The sequence below is a fragment of the Vulpes vulpes genome, chromosome 16 (assembly GCF_048418805.1).
Source record: "Vulpes vulpes isolate BD-2025 chromosome 16, VulVul3, whole genome shotgun sequence".
NCBI lineage: Eukaryota > Metazoa > Chordata > Mammalia > Carnivora > Canidae > Vulpes > Vulpes vulpes.
Genome location: NC_132795.1, coordinates 62315924 through 62333135, shown reverse-complemented (window position 1 = coordinate 62333135; position 17212 = coordinate 62315924). Strand labels below are relative to the sequence as shown.

At 50.1% G+C, this 17212-nt stretch overlaps 1 protein-coding gene across 2 annotated transcripts in view; it reads left to right on the top strand.

Annotated features, from left to right (window-relative positions):
- Positions 1–5319: 5319 nt before the first annotated feature.
- The window catches only part of CHST11 (carbohydrate sulfotransferase 11), a 254794-nt gene continuing 242901 nt past the window's right edge, over positions 5320–17212 (top strand). The window contains exon 1 of one of the 2 annotated variants that reach the window (XM_072742664.1): positions 5320–5946. In XM_072742664.1, the coding sequence (XP_072598765.1) occupies positions 5844–5946 (103 nt within the window). In that variant the 5' untranslated portion in view covers positions 5320–5843. Of the gene's footprint in view, positions 5962–17212 lie in introns of both variants that reach the window. The other variant, XM_026010916.2, reaches the window with a different exon arrangement.

The window sequence follows — 17212 nt, the reverse complement described above, 5'->3', positions numbered from 1 at the left end:
TGAGCCCTGCATCGGGCTCCTCACTCAGCAGGGAGCCTTCTTCTCCCTCTCCCTCTGCCCCTTCTTGTTTGAACTCTCTCTTGCTCACTCTCAAGTGAATAAATAAAATCTTTTTAAAAAAATCCACAATTGCCTAAACTCAGCAAACTGTACACCTAGAGTCAATAGGTTTTATTTATGTATTAAAGCTGAGAGGAAAAAAAAATCAGAAAAAAATTGAACTTTCTCTGCTCCCTTCTTATGTATTTTCTGCCTTGGTAGGATTTCTATTTTGAATTCCATGTGGGAGTGAGAAATTTTAAGGTTTTCAGTTAGAGGTTCTTGGTGTCTTCATCTGGCCATGGCGCCAAAGCTTTGGAGGCCCTTTGGGTCCTGTGTTGGGGACATTGGTCACCGCCAAGGCATCTCCTGTTCTTGTCCTCCCAGAGCAGGAGCTCTGTAACTTTCAGGCCATGCTTGAGGCCCTGGTTGGAGTCTCTGGTAACACGGGGGCCATGGTGCCAGGTTCCTGCCTCCCCTGGTAACTACAGGACACAGGGTGGGAGGGCACTCACCCCTCCCTGCAGAAATCTCCACCAAAGCGCCCCCTTTTCTCCCTGGCATTCTCTCTCCCATCATTTTATGTGCTTCTCCAAGAAAGTCTTTATCTAATTCCTCAGGCAGGTGGAAAAATCTGCTGGAGAGGGAGGGGTCGTGGAGAAGTCAAAGATACAGGAGAACAAACACAAATGAATATTTCAACAAATTACTAGGCCGTGGATGTCAGTGTACGCATAAGAGATGCCAATGTCATGACTGAAGAGCAGTGGGAGGCCGGCGAAGGGGGGATGGTGGAGGGCGGTGGCTGGAAAGATGATTCTCAGGGGCATGCGAAGAGGCTGGCAGGGGTGACAAGGGAGATGACCAGTGAGGGCACCTGACAGCCAGAGTGCCATGTCATCTCTCTGGCATCCTGCCCATTGAGGCAGCTGCATCTGTAGGGCACACAGGTCCCTGTGGTCTACACCCTCAGCCTGACTGGCAGTAAAGGAAGGAGATGAGAGGGGACTCTGGAGCTGCTGCTGCTGCCTGCTGGCTTTGTGACCTCGAATCTGCCAACACCACTGTGTGACCCTGGGCATGGTAGGTCCCCTTTCTCTGCCTCAGTTTCCTCCTCTGTAACACAAGGATAGTAGTGGCCCGCCCCTACCTGGAAGCAGGTGGTGAGGGGAAGCACATCAAAAGCCTAGAACATGGCCTGGCTGGAGGGAGCCCTGCAAAGAGCTGCAGCGCCCACTGTTATGGTGCTTGAGTCAGGCGTGGGGCTGGGCAGAGGGAGCAAGGTCACCTGACTGCAGGGTGAGAGCTTCCTTCTGGGTGGTCTGGAGGGGCCTTTGGGAGGCAGCCAGGGCCCACTGTGGGGGGAGCAGCCCCGGGAGCTGATGTCCGTGCTGTGCGTACACGGGCAGAGGGGGTGAGGCCAGGCAGGGGGCTCCTGGAGTGAGGTCGAGCCCTGGGGTCCAACAGCCATCTCTCCTCCTGAAGGCAAGAGAGGAGCCTCCGGGGCCTACTCCGGGCCGAGGGGCAAAAGTAGCATCAGAACACGAACAGAATAACAGTGGATGCTTCTTTCTTTCTTCCTTCTTCATCTCCCTCATCATCTTCCTTCCTCTTTCCTTTTGTCCTTCTTGGTCTCTTCCCCTCTTCCCATCCCCTTCTCCTCTTTCTTCCCCACCTTGTTCTAAAAAGCCTGCGAGGATGCCTCTGGTCTCAGAGCTATGTCATGAGTCACCCACTTGTGTGCTTGCGGTTTACCTACCAGTAGAAAGTCTGTACCTAAGATCACCACATGCTCTAGGCAAATGGTTTCTGATTCCACTCCACAAATATTTACTGTGCTCTGGTTAACTGAGCGTACTTTGTGTTGGAGATGCCGGAGAGATGCAAATGGGCAAGGCCAGTCCTCGGAGGAGCTGGGGCCCCTGGTTGATGTTGGCAGAAGACAAGCCCCCCTTTCCCGAGGATGCTAAAGAGCTCTCTGTCTCCCAGTGCCCTGGGCCCACTCCCCGCTCCAAACAAAGGGAAAAAGGGGCACGGCTGCCAGTCCTGTCAGATCTCGGCAAGACTGTGCATTGAAGGCACAGTCAACGGGAAGGAGGTAGAGCCTGGTCTGCAGGGATTGGGGGGCTTGCTAAATATCTGTGGGTTCATTGCTGATGACACATGCAAGTGATGATTCTTATTTCACATCTCTTTCTTCCTTGCCTGTGAGTTTTCCAAGATCATCCATATAAATAGAACTTTCTTCTCAATGTGTTTTTCAGGACCACACCAGGCTTTCACGTGTTTTATTTGCATGTTGTTTAATTTGGAGAGAAAGTTTCAAGCCTCCCAATGTGGCAAGGTTTAGCCAGGTCCCAGGAAGAGCACAGTGCTGGTTTGCCGGAGCTCTCAGGGTTCAAGGGAATTAGAAAAATAAGGGAAAATAAAATCTGAAGGGAACTGGGGGTTGCAGCTGGGAAGATGGCTCCCCAAGTGCTTTAGGCTCAGACTTCCTGGCCTCAGTGTGACATGGAACTGTCTGTGAGTAGCTCTGGTGGATAAATGTTGAAGAGCAGGGACATGTGCTTCTTCCGGGCTGGATCACTGAATTGTTCAAGTGAGACCTCCCACAGACTTCTTCTCCTCAGGCATGGAAACCATCATCATCCTCAGCTGCTTCAGCCTCATCCTTGAAAAATGCCACATGGACAGCCCCTCTGCTGGCCCACCACAGACACGGTGGAGTGAGATGTGAGCCCTGGTGGTTGTAAGCCACTGAAATTGTGGCTTGTTTGTTACTGCAAACCAAGCATAACTTGGACTGTCCTGACTGATACATTGGGGAAAACAAAGACTCTGATCTGAAAGGCAGTCCCTTCTCCTCTCTTCAAAGTTCAAAATACCAAATCTTCTCCCTTCTCCTCAGTCTTATTAGTCAATGCTGTGCTTTATCTGGTCAATATTTATCATGTAGCATGAGTAAAAGAGGTGAAAAAGTTTTGTTAGAACAGAAATGTACAGAAAGCAATGAGTCCATTTGAGGTTGGGAAGTTATCGTGTGATGAGAGAGATAATGGAACCTTTTCCCTCACCCCTGATGTGGTTAGAATAACAGAATCACGGTCCATTACCGGTGACCATCATGGTAGACTTTAGAGGTGATCTAACTTTGTAGCCCAAGAAGGCATTACTTCTCCATCTCTGACTTATCTGTACCTACCCAGTGCCAGTCATGAGCACTAGAGAGATAGAGGGGAATAAAACCCCACCTAGTGGGTACAGTGATCCAAGAGGGGTTTGGATCTAGTACTCAGAGCACTGAGGAGGAAAGAAGCTACTTCAGGTGAGAAATCAGGGAAGCTTCTTGGAAGAGGTGGTGGTTTACCAACAAGAGCCTTACCCCTCACTGTATGTTTGGGCCAATTCCTGACTGATTGTGGGAATATAAAAAACAGATGTTGGGCATGGCTCACCACCTTCTCTACCATGTGGCCCAACTCATCAAGATCCACCAGAGATTACACTTCTGAGCTCTTCCTCGTCCTGTGGCTTCTCAGACCGCCTTATGCATGTCCAAGCTTTTGTCTAGGTATAGTGTGGTCTCTGCCCTGGGAGGTGAGAGACCAGCTGGGTGACACTCGTCTGCTCTGTAAAACCAGGTATTAAAATGAGAGCCTGACATTCTAGGCAAAGCGCTGCAAGTGCTCATCTAACCATACTCCCTGCAAAGAATCCCTGCCTTGGTTGGGGCAGGTGGCCATGTGTTCAACTCCCATCCCAATCTCCTGTGGGGAGAATCACTGATGAATGATTTTGTTCTGGGGCTTGTTCAGCTCTGCAGCCTTTAGCAAGTAACTCCTTCACAAGTGAGTACAAATTAATACAGTACATACCAGTTACACACATATTGTGCTGTAATCAGTTGTCTTCTGTAATCAAAGGCGAGGCTGATAACATTTTACTTTCCCTACCTTGCAATTCTGGAGGAAAACTTTGGGGGGAAGGGAACTGAGGTGGCAGGAGGCGGGTTTTGCTGCATGAGTGTGTCTGCAAGTTGTGTCTGATGGACTGGGAAGAGGGTAAGTCCCTTTACATTCAGATACATTAAGTATTTATCAAATGCCTATAATGTGAGAGGCATTGAAAGACATATTCTCTTATTTCATTATGGGTCAATAGTAGTAACAGTTGGATGACACAAAAGTCGGTCTTTACAATAACATCACCCCTCCCACAAATATTATTGTTGGAATTTTAAATACTCCTTTTGCTCATAAAAACCCGATGTAGACTTACAAGGAAAATAAAAAGGCATAGCAGCCCCCATCATTTTGCTTACAGAAACCCTAAAGGGCAGGGGAACAAGATCTTCAGCGCCGAGGGGTGGGTAAGTGGCCTGTGGTCGCCGACTTTCCAGAGTGAGAACAGGGGAGGTGAGCTGGAGATCTTCGCACCCTTCGCCTGCACATCCACTTTATTGACCGTTGAACAATTTAAATGCCCGGGGTTGGAAATTTTAAGTCACTTCCCACCAGACAAGGAAGCAACGCCGTCTTTCCGTTTACCTGCCAATGCTAAGGCCGGCTGGGGTTTTTCCATCAGTGTTTGGAGTCCTGAGGGTGCTGACTTCGTGGGGGCAACCTCTCCCCCCCCCCCCCCCCCCCCCGCCGGGGCTCCGGTGCACTTGGGAGGATTTGGAGGCAGCTCCATCTACCCTTTGGGAAGGCAGAGTCTTAAAATCCGCAAGCAAGCCCCTTCTGCCCGGGGGACCGGGAGAGGGCGTAAAGCCCCGGGGGCGCTCGGCGCGCGCCTGGCCCCCGGGGTAGCGGAGTTTCCCTGACCCTGACCCCAAGGCAGCCGTCTTAGAACAGCGCTCGAGGCAGGCAGCGGTTCGGATGAAAAAACGAAAGCGCCGGTACCGAGCGTCAGCACCAGGGCTCCCGCCCCCGGGGGCTCGGGCAGCCTCTCGGCCCCGCCCCCCGCCCCCCGCGCCCCCGCGCCCCCCCGCCCCGGGCACCCGGTGGGCGCGCCCAGCCGCGTCCCTCCGCAGACGCCGGCGGGGGTGGGTGGCAGCACCGCGGCGATTCTATTCGCATTTTTTTTTCCTCCGGGTTTTGTCATGGAAACGCTGACACAACCTGCAGACGGCGGCCGAGCCCGGCCGGGGACTGAGGGCTTTTGGGACCCTGCGGGAGCGCGGCGCACACTCCGCGCTCCCCGGGAAACAGCTGGACGCGACCAATTCCCGGGCAGGGGCGGGGGGAGCGCGACGCCCCGCCCCGGCGCTCCGGCCCCTCCTCCCTCGCGGCTCTCCGCCGGCTCCCTCCCCTCGCCGGGGGCTGCGAGTCGCATTTGGTAAAGCCCAGCCCGGAGCGTACAGATCGTCGGAGCGCAATGAAGTAGGCTCCGGGGCGGAGGGAGGGGGCTCGTCCCACAGCCACAGCGGCCAGCGCGGCGGCCGCACCACCCGCGCTCGCGCCCCAGCCGCCCGGCCCGCGAGCGAGGAGGCAGCGCGGCGGCCGCCGGCTAGAGCGGAGGCGGCGGCGGGGAGGCGGAGAGGAGCCGCAGCCGGAGCAGCGGGCGCGCGCAGCCGGCGGCTCCACGCATCTCGGCACTTCCCGGGCAACTCCGGCGCCTTCCAGACCCGTGCCCGGGGCGGGGGGCCCCGAGAGCCGCCGCGGAGCCCGCCGGCGCGTGCCCCCACCGAGCCCTGCCCGGCCCTGCCCGGCGCCTCCCGGGCTCGGCTCCGCGCGGCAGGGTCCCGGCTCCTGCGCCCCGGCGCGCCTCCCGGACAGCCCGGTCCCCGTAGCCAGGACAAAGCCATGAAGCCGGCGCTGCTGGAAGTGATGAGGATGAACAGAATTTGCCGGATGGTGCTGGCCACTTGCTTGGGATCCTTTATCCTGGTCATCTTCTATTTCCAAAGTATGTTGCACCCAGGTAGGGGGCGCGTTAGCGTGGTTTTGTTGGATATTTTCCCCCTCTCGCGCTCTCCCTCGGCCGCTCGCTGGCGCCGGGCTTCTGCCTTTTCCAACCTTACCTCCTCCCCAGCCACCTCGGGGCTCCTGGCTGCCCGGTCTGCCCGGAGTCGGGATGGAGAGGAGGAAGGAAGACGTGCTCACCTTCCCCTTCTTCCTCCCGGCCCCAGGGTGGAGGATGGGAGCAGGAGGGGCGGTAGTTGGTGGGTTTCGTTTTTTTTTTTTTTTTTTCCTCTCTCTCTCCCCCTTTTTTCTTTGTGTCTCTTGTCTGTCTGTCTGCGAGGTAGCAGAGCAAGGTAGAGAGGTCGTGTGCAGCTCAGCTCCGGGTGGTGGGAGGCGGGTTTGCACGGAACGCAACTCCCCGCTGGTGCCGCGATCTGGGGATGAAAGCGACGCCGGGAGCGGCCGCCCTGCGCCCGGGCCCGCTGCCTTTTCCTGGGGGTCGGGGGCGGAGGGCGCGGGGGCGAAGGCTGTGCCCCCGCCGAGGTCGCTAGTCCCTGCTGCGAGCCGGGGAGCCCGAGGCTTGACTCCCACGTGTCCTGGGCTCGGCGCCGCGCAGAGGTGTGGGGAGAGGCGGGGTGCCCGGTGTTTGCCCCCCGGGGCTGGCTCCACGTCGGCCTTGCGGCCGGTGCCCCGGGGCCTGCTTCACCCTGCGCCCCCACCCCCGCGGCTCTTCCCACCCTGCGCTGGTCACGGCCCCTGCCCCCGCCTCGGCCGCAGCAGTTTTGGAGGAAACTTTGGCCCGGCCCGGGGCTGACGGTCAGGTTGCCTCCCCCCTCCTGGCGTCCGAGCATCCGAAGTCCCCGGAGGGCTCGGGGCCTGTGACTATGGGCCTCCCTCACCCCCCCCCGCCTACCCCCCCCCCCCCCAGCCCTCGAAAGCTTAGACAAGTTCCACGTCTGAAATCTGGACGAGGGGAGGATGGAGGCTCGCCCCTTCCAAGGGGCGCTAAGGAAAGTTTGGGACCCGAGGAGGTAAGGGGCGCCTTGGAGCGCGGCGATCCGCCTGCAAGCCCAACAGGTAAAAACCACCCGAGGAGGCCTCGGCTCGGCTGGTGGCTCATCTCCCCGGGGAGCCGTGGTGTCCCCGCCCCACCTCACCCCGCAGGCCCCTCTGGGTCACAGTGGCTTCGAAATCCCCCCTTTTTTTTTCTACGCCTCCGAGTTGCCTTTCTCAGTAGAGCCACAGCAATAATTTGCTTTTATAATTGCAAGGAGGGAACTGGAAGCACATTTCCTTCCAGGGAAATGGGGTTGTTTGTTTGTTTGTTTTGTTTTTTTGTTTTTACCCCCCCTTCTCCTTTCAGTGCGTATCTAACACTTTGAGCAGACGCAGCCTTGAATTCTTCCAGCCTGTGTTTGGGTGGGTGGCAGAGGACCGAAGCTGTTCTTTCCATCAATCAGGCAGGGCTGCCGGGGTGAGCTTCCTTGACAGCCGGGCACTCACGGGCTGGAGCAGTTGTTAAGGCGGCCACCTTGCCAAGGATATGTTCTGACGCTACCACACGTAACCTCAGGACATCCGAGCCAGACTTGTAAAAGATGGCTTTTGTTTGCAACGGGGTATTTTTAGTTTCATGTCAGCAAACTGCAGCCCTGTTTGTCTCCTCACCCAAACCGGTGGTTGGGAAACTTCTAAGGGATTTAAAAATGGACCTCATCACTTAGGTTCTGGGCCGTGGGCAGTGGTTGCAGCATCCAAGGCCAGACAGACAGAAGCATCCTGGAGGCCAGGCCAGACTCCACCCCAGAGACTGGGGGACTGGGTGGTGTGCGAGTACACTTAGGCTCAACCAGTTTAAACAAAGGGCCGAAGGATTTGGTCTAGACTGTAGACATGTGTTTAGGTCGCTTAAAATTTTGCCTGGATGGAACATGCCAGGTAGTACTCTGCAGAAATGCCGACCTAGAACAGGGATGGCTATTAGACTGTGTTGGGAATGCACTTTAACTTCTCTGTACCTGTTAATTGTCTGGGGAGATACTAACTAATACCATCGCTCTCTGTGCTTTTCGGGCAGCTTGGGCTTTGCTTTTCTTGTCCAAGAATTAGGAAGGAACTTTCTAACCGGAGACATGAGGAAGAAGCTTCCAACTTGTAATTGGCACTTTGCTAAAATTTCCAGCCCTCGTTTACAACGTTGGCTTGAAAGTGGCACTGGACTTTTCAGACTAGCCTTTGGGAATCAGGGAGACTAAACTTTCTCTATGGGTGCTCTGATAAGGATCCTCTGCCCTTGGCCTTTGTTCTCAGCCTTTGCTTCCCTTCTGGGTCCCATGTCCTCCCAGAAATGGCATTTGTTTATTATTCATATCTATATGAGTATGGTCTTCTTTTTCCCCAGTCTTCAGCAGCTGGTACTTTCCATACCTTCTGTTGAATGTATACCTGAAGATGGGTCAATTGAAGAGTCTTCCTTATTTTGTATTGCATTTGGTTCCACGAAAACTCTGTGCCAGCAGTTTATGATGACATGGGACATAAAGATATGTTTTGAAACCAATATTAAACATTTTCCTTTCCTTTTTTTTTCTGTTTTATTAAACTTTACTGGCATGAAACAAACCTGATGAAAGCTGATGCTATGTACATATTTTCTACTACTTTGGATTTCTTTAAAAGTTAGCTGACCAAAGTTGCCTCTTTGATTTAGGGTAGTGGTGGGATGATCCTTTCACCAGGCTCTGCAGCTTCAGGCTTTCCAGCTTACCCAGGGGGAGGCAGAAGGGACCACAGCATGGCATAGATTGTGTTGCTAAAAATTTGGAGCCCTCTGGCAGGAGTTCCACGTACCTGTATCTGAAATAGAAAAGTAGTATTCCAAAAGAAATGGATTCGCAGCTTCATTGGTGGCCAGAGAACATCTGGAGTGTGAGAAGAGGGAGAGAAAGGAGGAAGGAAACTGCTAGTGATGGGGAGGGCTGGCTGTCTCCCCCTCTGATTCTGATGTGGGGCCAATTGTCTTTTGTACTATTCTAATTCCTAAACTTGAGTAGTTGATCCATCTTTCATTTGGTTGGAGCATTAGGCAGAAGTAGGCTTTGTCAGTAAGGCAGCTTTCTTTATATATATATATATATATATATATATATATATATATATATATATAAGATAATGAAGATATATATATATATATATATATTTAAAGATTTATATATTTACTTATTCATTCATGAGAGACACAGAGAGAGAGAGGCAGAGAGACACAGGCAGAGGGAGAAGCAGGCTCCATGCAGGGAGCCTGATGTGGGACTTGATCTTGGGTCTCCAGGATAATGCCCTGGGCTGAAGGCAGGCACCCAGTCACTGAGCCACACAGGTGTCCTTCTTTAGATCATTGATGCTCTGAGTCCGTAGTCTTTGCTGAGATCAGGTTTTTGGTTTTTGTTTTTTTGTTTGTTTTTTGCTTTTTTTTTAAAGATTTTATTTTTAAGTCATCTCTATACCCCATGTGGGGCTTGGACTCACACCCCTGAGATTGAGAGTCACACGCTCTACTGGCTGAGCCAGCCAGGCGTCCCGGGATCAGGTTTTAGGCCCCATTCTCATTCCCATGTTCTACACAGTGCCTGACACCTAGTAGGCTCTCAGTAAAATATTTGCTGGATGAAAGCATGAGGTGGCTCAGCCCTAGAAGGCCCACTTCTTTGGTTTTCAGGAAGGTTTTCCAGCCTTGACAAGAACGCCCTGTCAAGTGAGTCTGGGTCTGTCTGGTGGGGACCCTTCCTTGCCTTCCTGGTCTCTGAGACCTGAGACACCCCCCTCCTGCAGACACAGATTTGGTTTAAGTTGTTGCGCAGCAGATGAGAGCATTCCCCCAGGTAGGACACAGTTGGGGCACTGCTTGGTGTCCTGGGTCCTGGGGAAGCTTGGCTTTGCTTAGCTACTGACTTGAAGAAACCCATCCGCAGGCCGAATACCTTTTGTGGTGTGAGCTGCTCCTGAAGTTGATGAAAATGGAGCCACATGCTGGTGGTTTCTGCACACTTTTGGGTCGCTCAGTGGAACGCCTCCTGGAAATGTGCATCCTTCACAGTAAAGTGTCTTGCATACCTGCCCCAGACGGCTGGGCTTTGATGGGGCTCTGTTGTGCAAGGCAAAGCCAAGAGGCCCCCTGGAGCTGCATTTGTGCCCAGTATGTGAAGACAGCTCCTCTGAACCTTCCTTTTGTGTCACTCCGGAGGATTGTGGTTTTGTTTGAAAGCTCCTGTTAAAAGAAGAGAAGCCCACGGAGGAGAATGCCTTTTCTCCCTGCTTCTCTTACTCTTTTTTCCTCTCGCCTGTATGTTTACTTTCACTGTTGCTTGGGATTTCTTTGCCTTGGATGGGTGTATTGAAAGATTATACCCTTTATTTAAAGACTTCTTGGGTTACCCCTTCGTAGCTTCACTTGATTTGATTGAATGCCCAATACTTGCGTGTTATAATTTTAGTCCAATCATAAACATAATATGTGCTCTTTTTAGAAAATTTAGGAAGTGTAGAAGAAAAACAGTCATTTATTATTCCACCACCCAGAGACAACTGGTGCTTTATTCTACAAATTATAGAATATATAGATTAAAAAAATAGTTGAGATCATATTATGTGTTTTGTGCCCATTTTGATGTATTTTAGACAAATTCACCATTATGGTGATTAGTTATTAAGTTTAAAGACAAAATTTAATCACAACTTTTCCATTTATAGACTTGCATATGTTTCCACCCCGTCCCCCTTCCTTTGCAGGATGTCAGTCCTGTATCATTTTCTTTTCTTTTTTGCTGTGCACATTTTACCTCTAATTACATTAAATTATTTTTTTTATTTTAAAATATAGGCTCCACACCCAACGCTGGGCTTGAACTCACAACCCTGAGATGGAGACTTGAGATGAGGAGTCCAGTGCTCAGCTGATTCAGTCAGCCAGGTGCCCCCGCATGCATTTAATTCTGCATTAAAGACTGTCTTTGCTTATGGCACCTAGGTGGCTCAGCAGTTGAGCCTCTTCCTTTGGCTCAGGTCGTGATTCCGGGTCCCGGGATTGAGTCCTGAATTGGCCTCCCCCCCCCCCCCCAGCCTGCTTCTCCCTCTGCCTGTGTCTCTATGTCTTTCATGAATAAATACATAAACTTTTAAAAACAAACAAAAGAATATTTTGCTTAGACATGAAGTGAGTTTGGAGTCAAAGCAATGTGTAGGGGCTGTTCTTTGGCTATCTGAAACTTCCTTTGAAAAGGCATCAGGAGGGTCTCAGATATTCTGAGTTCTGAAAGCACATGAAATAGCTGAAGGGTAAGACTTGTCCAATGTGGGGTCTCGCTCCAACGGTGACATGTTGGCGCCTCAGTGGGGCATTTTCCTCGCTGCATTAAGGGAAGACAGATGCACTTAGGCAATTTCCTCTAACAGTTCTAGCCACTGCTAAGGAATCCTTGAGTCATTGCCTTCTGAAGTAAAAAGTGGTGGTCAGGCTCAAGGGGAAGAGTGGCTGGAGATTTCTGTGGGGCTTGGGGCTAAGGGGAACCCATCCTGCAGCAGAAGTGGCTGCAGTTTCTATTTATCTGGTTGGAAAGTCATTTTGCTTCTGACCAGCTCTAGCACAGCCATTTAAAAACAGGAAGTCAAAAGTTTACAAGCATAAGCTCCACCCTTTCCTCCTCTTCCATCCACAAACTGGAAGAACTCTTCTTAATCTGGGGAGGGCAGATGCAAAAGGCCTCAGGCTTGGGAATTCAGATTCTTAGAAAAACCGGAAGGTCACTTGGCTCTTCATTTTATTTTTCTTCCCCTTTTTTGTTTCTCTTCTCTTGAGTTTTGAGACCTCATCTTTATGACAACGGAGAGGAAGGTACATCTTCCTATGAGGTCACTGAAGAGTTTGGTCTGTCAGTTAAAAATTCCTGGAAACTGTGATTTGACATATCTTTTTTTTTTTTTTTTTTAAATTAATTTTTATTGGTGTTCAATTTACCAACATACAGAAAAACACCCAGTGCTCATCCCGTCAAGTGTCCACCTCAGTGCCCGTCACCCATTCCCCTCCAACACCCGCCCTCCTCCCCCCTTCCACCACCCCTAGTTCGTTTCCCCGAGTTAGGAGTCTTTATGTTCTGTCTCCCTTCCTGATATTTCCCAACATTTCTTCTCCCTTCCTTTATATTCCCTTTCACTATTATTTATATTCCCCAAATGAATGAGAACATACACTGCTTGTCCTTCTCCGATTGACTTATTTCACTCAGCATAATATGATTTGACATATCTTAGATCAAACATGATTGATCAAAATTTATGAGCTCTGTCTCTGTCTCTGTCTCTCTCTCTTTTCTGCTCTGTGCTAGGCACTAGGGATTGTCCTAGGCACTTGGGGATTCAACACTGATTTTTGCCCCCAGGGCACTTACATTCTAGTAGGGTAGCCAGACTTTAAGCACGTGCAGAGGTAAAATAGGTAGTGTATCAGATGGTGTGAAGAGAGAAAAACAAAGCAGGGGAGATGGGTGGGAGGCAGGAGTTGCAATTTAATATAGAGGTAATTAGGGACTGTCACTGGTAAGATGACCTTGGAGAGCAGACACTTTAAGGGAGGGAAGGAACCATCCACACGTCCATCCCATGAAGAATGTTCTAGGCATAGGGCAGCCCAAAGCCCATCCTTGAGATGGGAAGGGGCAGGGTAAGCAGCATATTGTTCAAAGCGGATAGCAGAGGGAGGAGCAGCAGAAAAGAGTGTGGTGTGGAGAGAGATTTGGGATGGGAAGCCCTGGAGGGTCTGAGGAGAGTCTGCTGTGGGGGGCCTGGGGCAAGCACATGGGAAGCCAGGATTCTTCTTACTTGCAGCTTCGTGTTTATCTTTGGGCAGCTGGTCATGCACTTTGGTAAAGTGGTCACTGTGTAAATCCCATTTCTCTAACCCTACCACCCCTAAACTAGACTACAACTCAGTAAAAGAGATTTGAGAAAAATTTTAACAGAGCTCGTATTGAGAAATTCTTCCACAAAATGTTCAGGGTGTGATCCTTGGCATTCATGAATAAAAACAATCATCCCCAGCTCCTGACGTATGGAGGCACTCAGTAGGAATATGGAGATTGAAGGGACCAATGATTCGAAGTGGAAGACCTGGGTGGATCCTGGTGTGGAGTTCCTCTGCTTCCTAACCCTGTAAGTTATGGTATTTTCTTGTTTTTAAGAGACTCTTTTTTTTTTTTTTTTTTTTAATAACGTTTTCATATGGAGGAAATTTGACTGTGCTGTACTAGATGGCCCCTTGGCTCTGGGCTGTCCTTTCACGGCCAGCCTTTCTCTTTCTTAGTGGGACAGAACATAGCCACTGTCTTGCAGTTGATGCCTTCTGAGGGCACCTCTGTAAATTGTGCAAGTACTTTTTGTAAAGCATGGCACACTCCATAACCTCAATGAGGTGATGAGAAAAGCACCCAGCATGATGCAGGCTCCAACTGAGGGCCTGGAAGGATCCAGTAGCCCCAATTGTGGGCTTCATAAAAGCTTTGCCAGCATGTGGGCCCATAAAGCCTTTTCTGCTCTGCCTGGGGAGCTTGCACCCATTTTCAGAGGCTCGGGGCTTGCAGGTAGTAGCTCTCTTTGATTAACTGATGAGGTCGGGAAAGGTGGGGAAGTAAGTTGTTTCACCTGGGGTTTGACCCTGGAAGTTCCAATAGAAATAGATATAGATGGGGGAGCCTGGGTGGCTCAGTGGTTGAGCCTGTGCCTTCGGCTCAGGGCATGATCCTGGGGTCCTGGGGTCAAGTCCCATGTTGAGCTCCCTGCACTATGTCTCTGCATCTCTCTGTGTGTCTCTCATGAATAAATACATAAAATCTAAAGAAAAAAAAAGATGTAGACATTTCTTGGTGGAAAGTATCACAGTACAGAGTTTAGTTTCTGTACAGCCATTGAGCCTTTATAATTTCTCTTCTCCAGCCCTTTTAGAGGTGTATCGTAGTTGTTTGTTTGCTTGTACATCTTCTTTTGATTATTAGGACACAGTTTTTGTCTCTGAGGTTGGCCCAGAGGTTCTTAGGAAACATTTAAAGAGTAAATAGGTGATTCTCAGAGACACCTCTTTCCTCCTGTCCCCACCTCACCAGTGTGCGCGGAGGCCAAAGGGAAGGGTCAAGTTGCTTCGCCAGGCCCGAACAGCTTCTGGTGTGGTCTGTTCCATTTGACCCCTGAATCTCTTTGCTCTCCTGCTCTATTAGGATGCAGAGTTCAGGGCCTGAAGCAGAAAGTGAAACTGCAATTACGGGGAGGGCCAGAGATGTAGGGCTCTTGGCCAAGCCTCCAGGAATGAGTCCCTGCTGATGCTGTCTGTAATTATTTATAAACAAACCTATCTTGGTGTGACTGCTCAAAACTGGCCCACCAGGAGTGCCCCAGACTGTCCCTGGAACTCCTGAGTCTGAGAACAGACTGATGGAACTGAAAACCAGGGGTCAGTTCCTGATTCCAGTAGTAGGCTGCTTCCCCACTGCAGCCACCTCTCAGCACCCAGAGAGTCAGAGAAAGGACCACGAGGTGCTGTTGCAAAACCCCTCACGTCCCCATCATCATGTTAGCCTCCAGCAGAACCACCCAGAAGGCGGGAAGTTGGCCTATGCCTCATGTCTGCTTTCTAAATCTGGAGTGAGGGCTTCTTTTTGGGGGAACCAAAAGCACATCCATTTCAAGGAAGCCTGAGAGGTATAGCTCTTAAATTATCAGTCTCTGCAGTATAGAAAGGCCTTCTAGAAGAGGGGGTGGAGTGGGTGATGAGCAGACATCCTCAGTACTCACCACACATGGCTATACTGTTGGTAAAACATACTTGAGGTAAAACATTAGTCATTGCTAATATATTTTGTTTATAGATAATTTATACATATTACCACCATTATCTGAATCTCCAGGATAAGGGTATTTCTGTCTAAGAGTAGTGCTGGTAAAACCTTATGTTTGTTATCATCTGGGTCATTCTGTTGACTGACACCTTGTGCACTCTGGTTCCATTATCCTTTTCCCTTGGAAGGTGGCATATGGAGCCCCAGAGCAGTGTGTGAGTGTGGGTTGTGTTAGTGCACTGTAGTTTCTTGTCTGGGATCTCCCTAAGCCTCCTCTCCATTTTGTGAAGGTTACGTAGAGTGAAAGAGGATAATATGATCTGTAGATCTACTTCGGATTCGTTGTCAATGGCGAACCATTGAACTACACTAAGAGCAGTGGGATCCCCTGAAGTGGCCATAGAGTCCCTTCACCTGGTGGCTCTCCTCCTTCCTCGTGACCCCTGCATGTCCAGAAAGGCCTATAACTTGGTATGACAGGTTATGTGGAAGTGGCTGTGTCTATTTATATTATTAACATTCGTTAAAGTTCTTTTTTTTAGACTAAACATAAATGGAAGACCTGATGTCTCCTTCCCAGGGTGCTAGTGTCCCCTAGACTTAACCCCAGGTCTGGCCTTGTCTTGAATATAATCGGTAGTTGCCAGACCCCCTGCAGCCAACTTGGGGTCCAGGTACAGTATTGGTAATAACCTAATGCCAGTTGTGGGAGTGGGGAGTCAGCATCTAGCTGTAGATAAGTGGGAGGAGTAGATATTTGATATCCCTAATATCACCTGAAGTTCATTTCTGACTCAAGCCAATATGAATAAGGATAAAGAAACCTAGTAATAGAAGGGTTTACGTCTTTATCAATCTCTGGCTTGTGAGTCATTATCCTAAAAGTCTTGGGGAGAAAACCCACAAAGGCAGCTCCAGTTGAAATAGGCTGATGGCTGGGTTTCTGCTAGCAGCTGTTAACTTCGAAGAATCCCAGAAAGGGGAAGACACAAAGGCCCCTCTCAGGGAGTGTTGTGATGTCACACTTTACATCTCTTAACAGTTGGCATGCTATACCTTTATTATTGTTTGTGATCATTCGCTATAGAGAAAAGAACACAAAATCTGTAGTCCAGAGACCAGTTTCCAGAACTTGGCTGTCTACTATATCCGTTTGACGTCACTTAAGATGTTTTTTTTTTTTTTTAAAAGATTTTATTTATTTTTTCATGAGAGATACAGAGAGAGAGGCAGAGACACAGGCAGAGGGAGAAGCAGGCTCCATGCAAGGAGCCTGACATGGGACACAATACCGGGTCTCCAGGATCACGCTCTGGGTCGAAGGCGGCGTTAAACCACTGAGCCACCTGGGCTGCCCCACTCAAGATGTTTTTGTTGAGTGCTTCTTAAGAGTTCGGTTCTGGGGCAGCCTGGGTGGCTCAGCGGTTTAGTGCCACCTTCGGCCCAGGGCATGATCCTGGAGACCCAGGATGGAGTCCCATATCTGGCTCCCTGCATGGAGCTTGCTTCTCCCTCTGCCTGTGTCTCTGCCTCTATCTCTCTCTGTGTGTCTCCCATGAATAAATAAATAAAATCTTAAAAAAAAAAAAAAGAGTTCGGTTCTGTTCTGGGTGCTGGAGATACTGCAGGGACCCAGATGGACAAAAATTCATGTCCTTGTGATTTGTTCTCTGGGGGGAGGCACCATAAACACATGCATATTTAAAACAGAGCATGTTTTGATGATGACAAATGCTACAGAAGAACAATAAAGCAAGGAAGGAGGACGTGAAATGGAAGCGGCTGGGGGCTGCAGTTTGCAGGAAGGTGCTCAGACGAGGCTTCCCTGAGAAGGTGGCTTTAAAGTTGGAAGGAGACAATGGCATACAGGAGATGAGCTGGGGAAATAATACAGGTGTTTATCGGCTATTATTTCTGCAGGTTGACATGGGCCAGGTGTTTAATATGTTATTTCTCAAAGGAATCGTACAAGGTACACATGGTGATTGTCATCATCTTACAGGGGGGTGGATACAGAGGCATAGAGGAGATCACTTGTCTAGGTCAGATGGAGAGGATTGAGGAACCATGGCTGTCTGACTTAAGATCTGTTGTTCAGGACATCTGTAGGGGCTCTCAGTTGGGGGCTACCCCCTATCCCCACATTTGGAAATACATAGGGAATGCTCTTTTTTTTTTAAAGATTTTATTTATTTATTCATGAGAGATACAGAGAGAGAGGCAGAGACACAGGCAGAGGGAGAAGCAGGCTCCCTGTGGGGAGCCCGATGTGGGACTCCATCCCAGGACCCCGGGATCACGCCCTTAGCCGAAGGCAGACACTCAACTGCTGAGCTGCTTAGGTGACCCTGGAAACGTGTAGGGGGTGCTTTTGATTGTCTAAAGACTGAT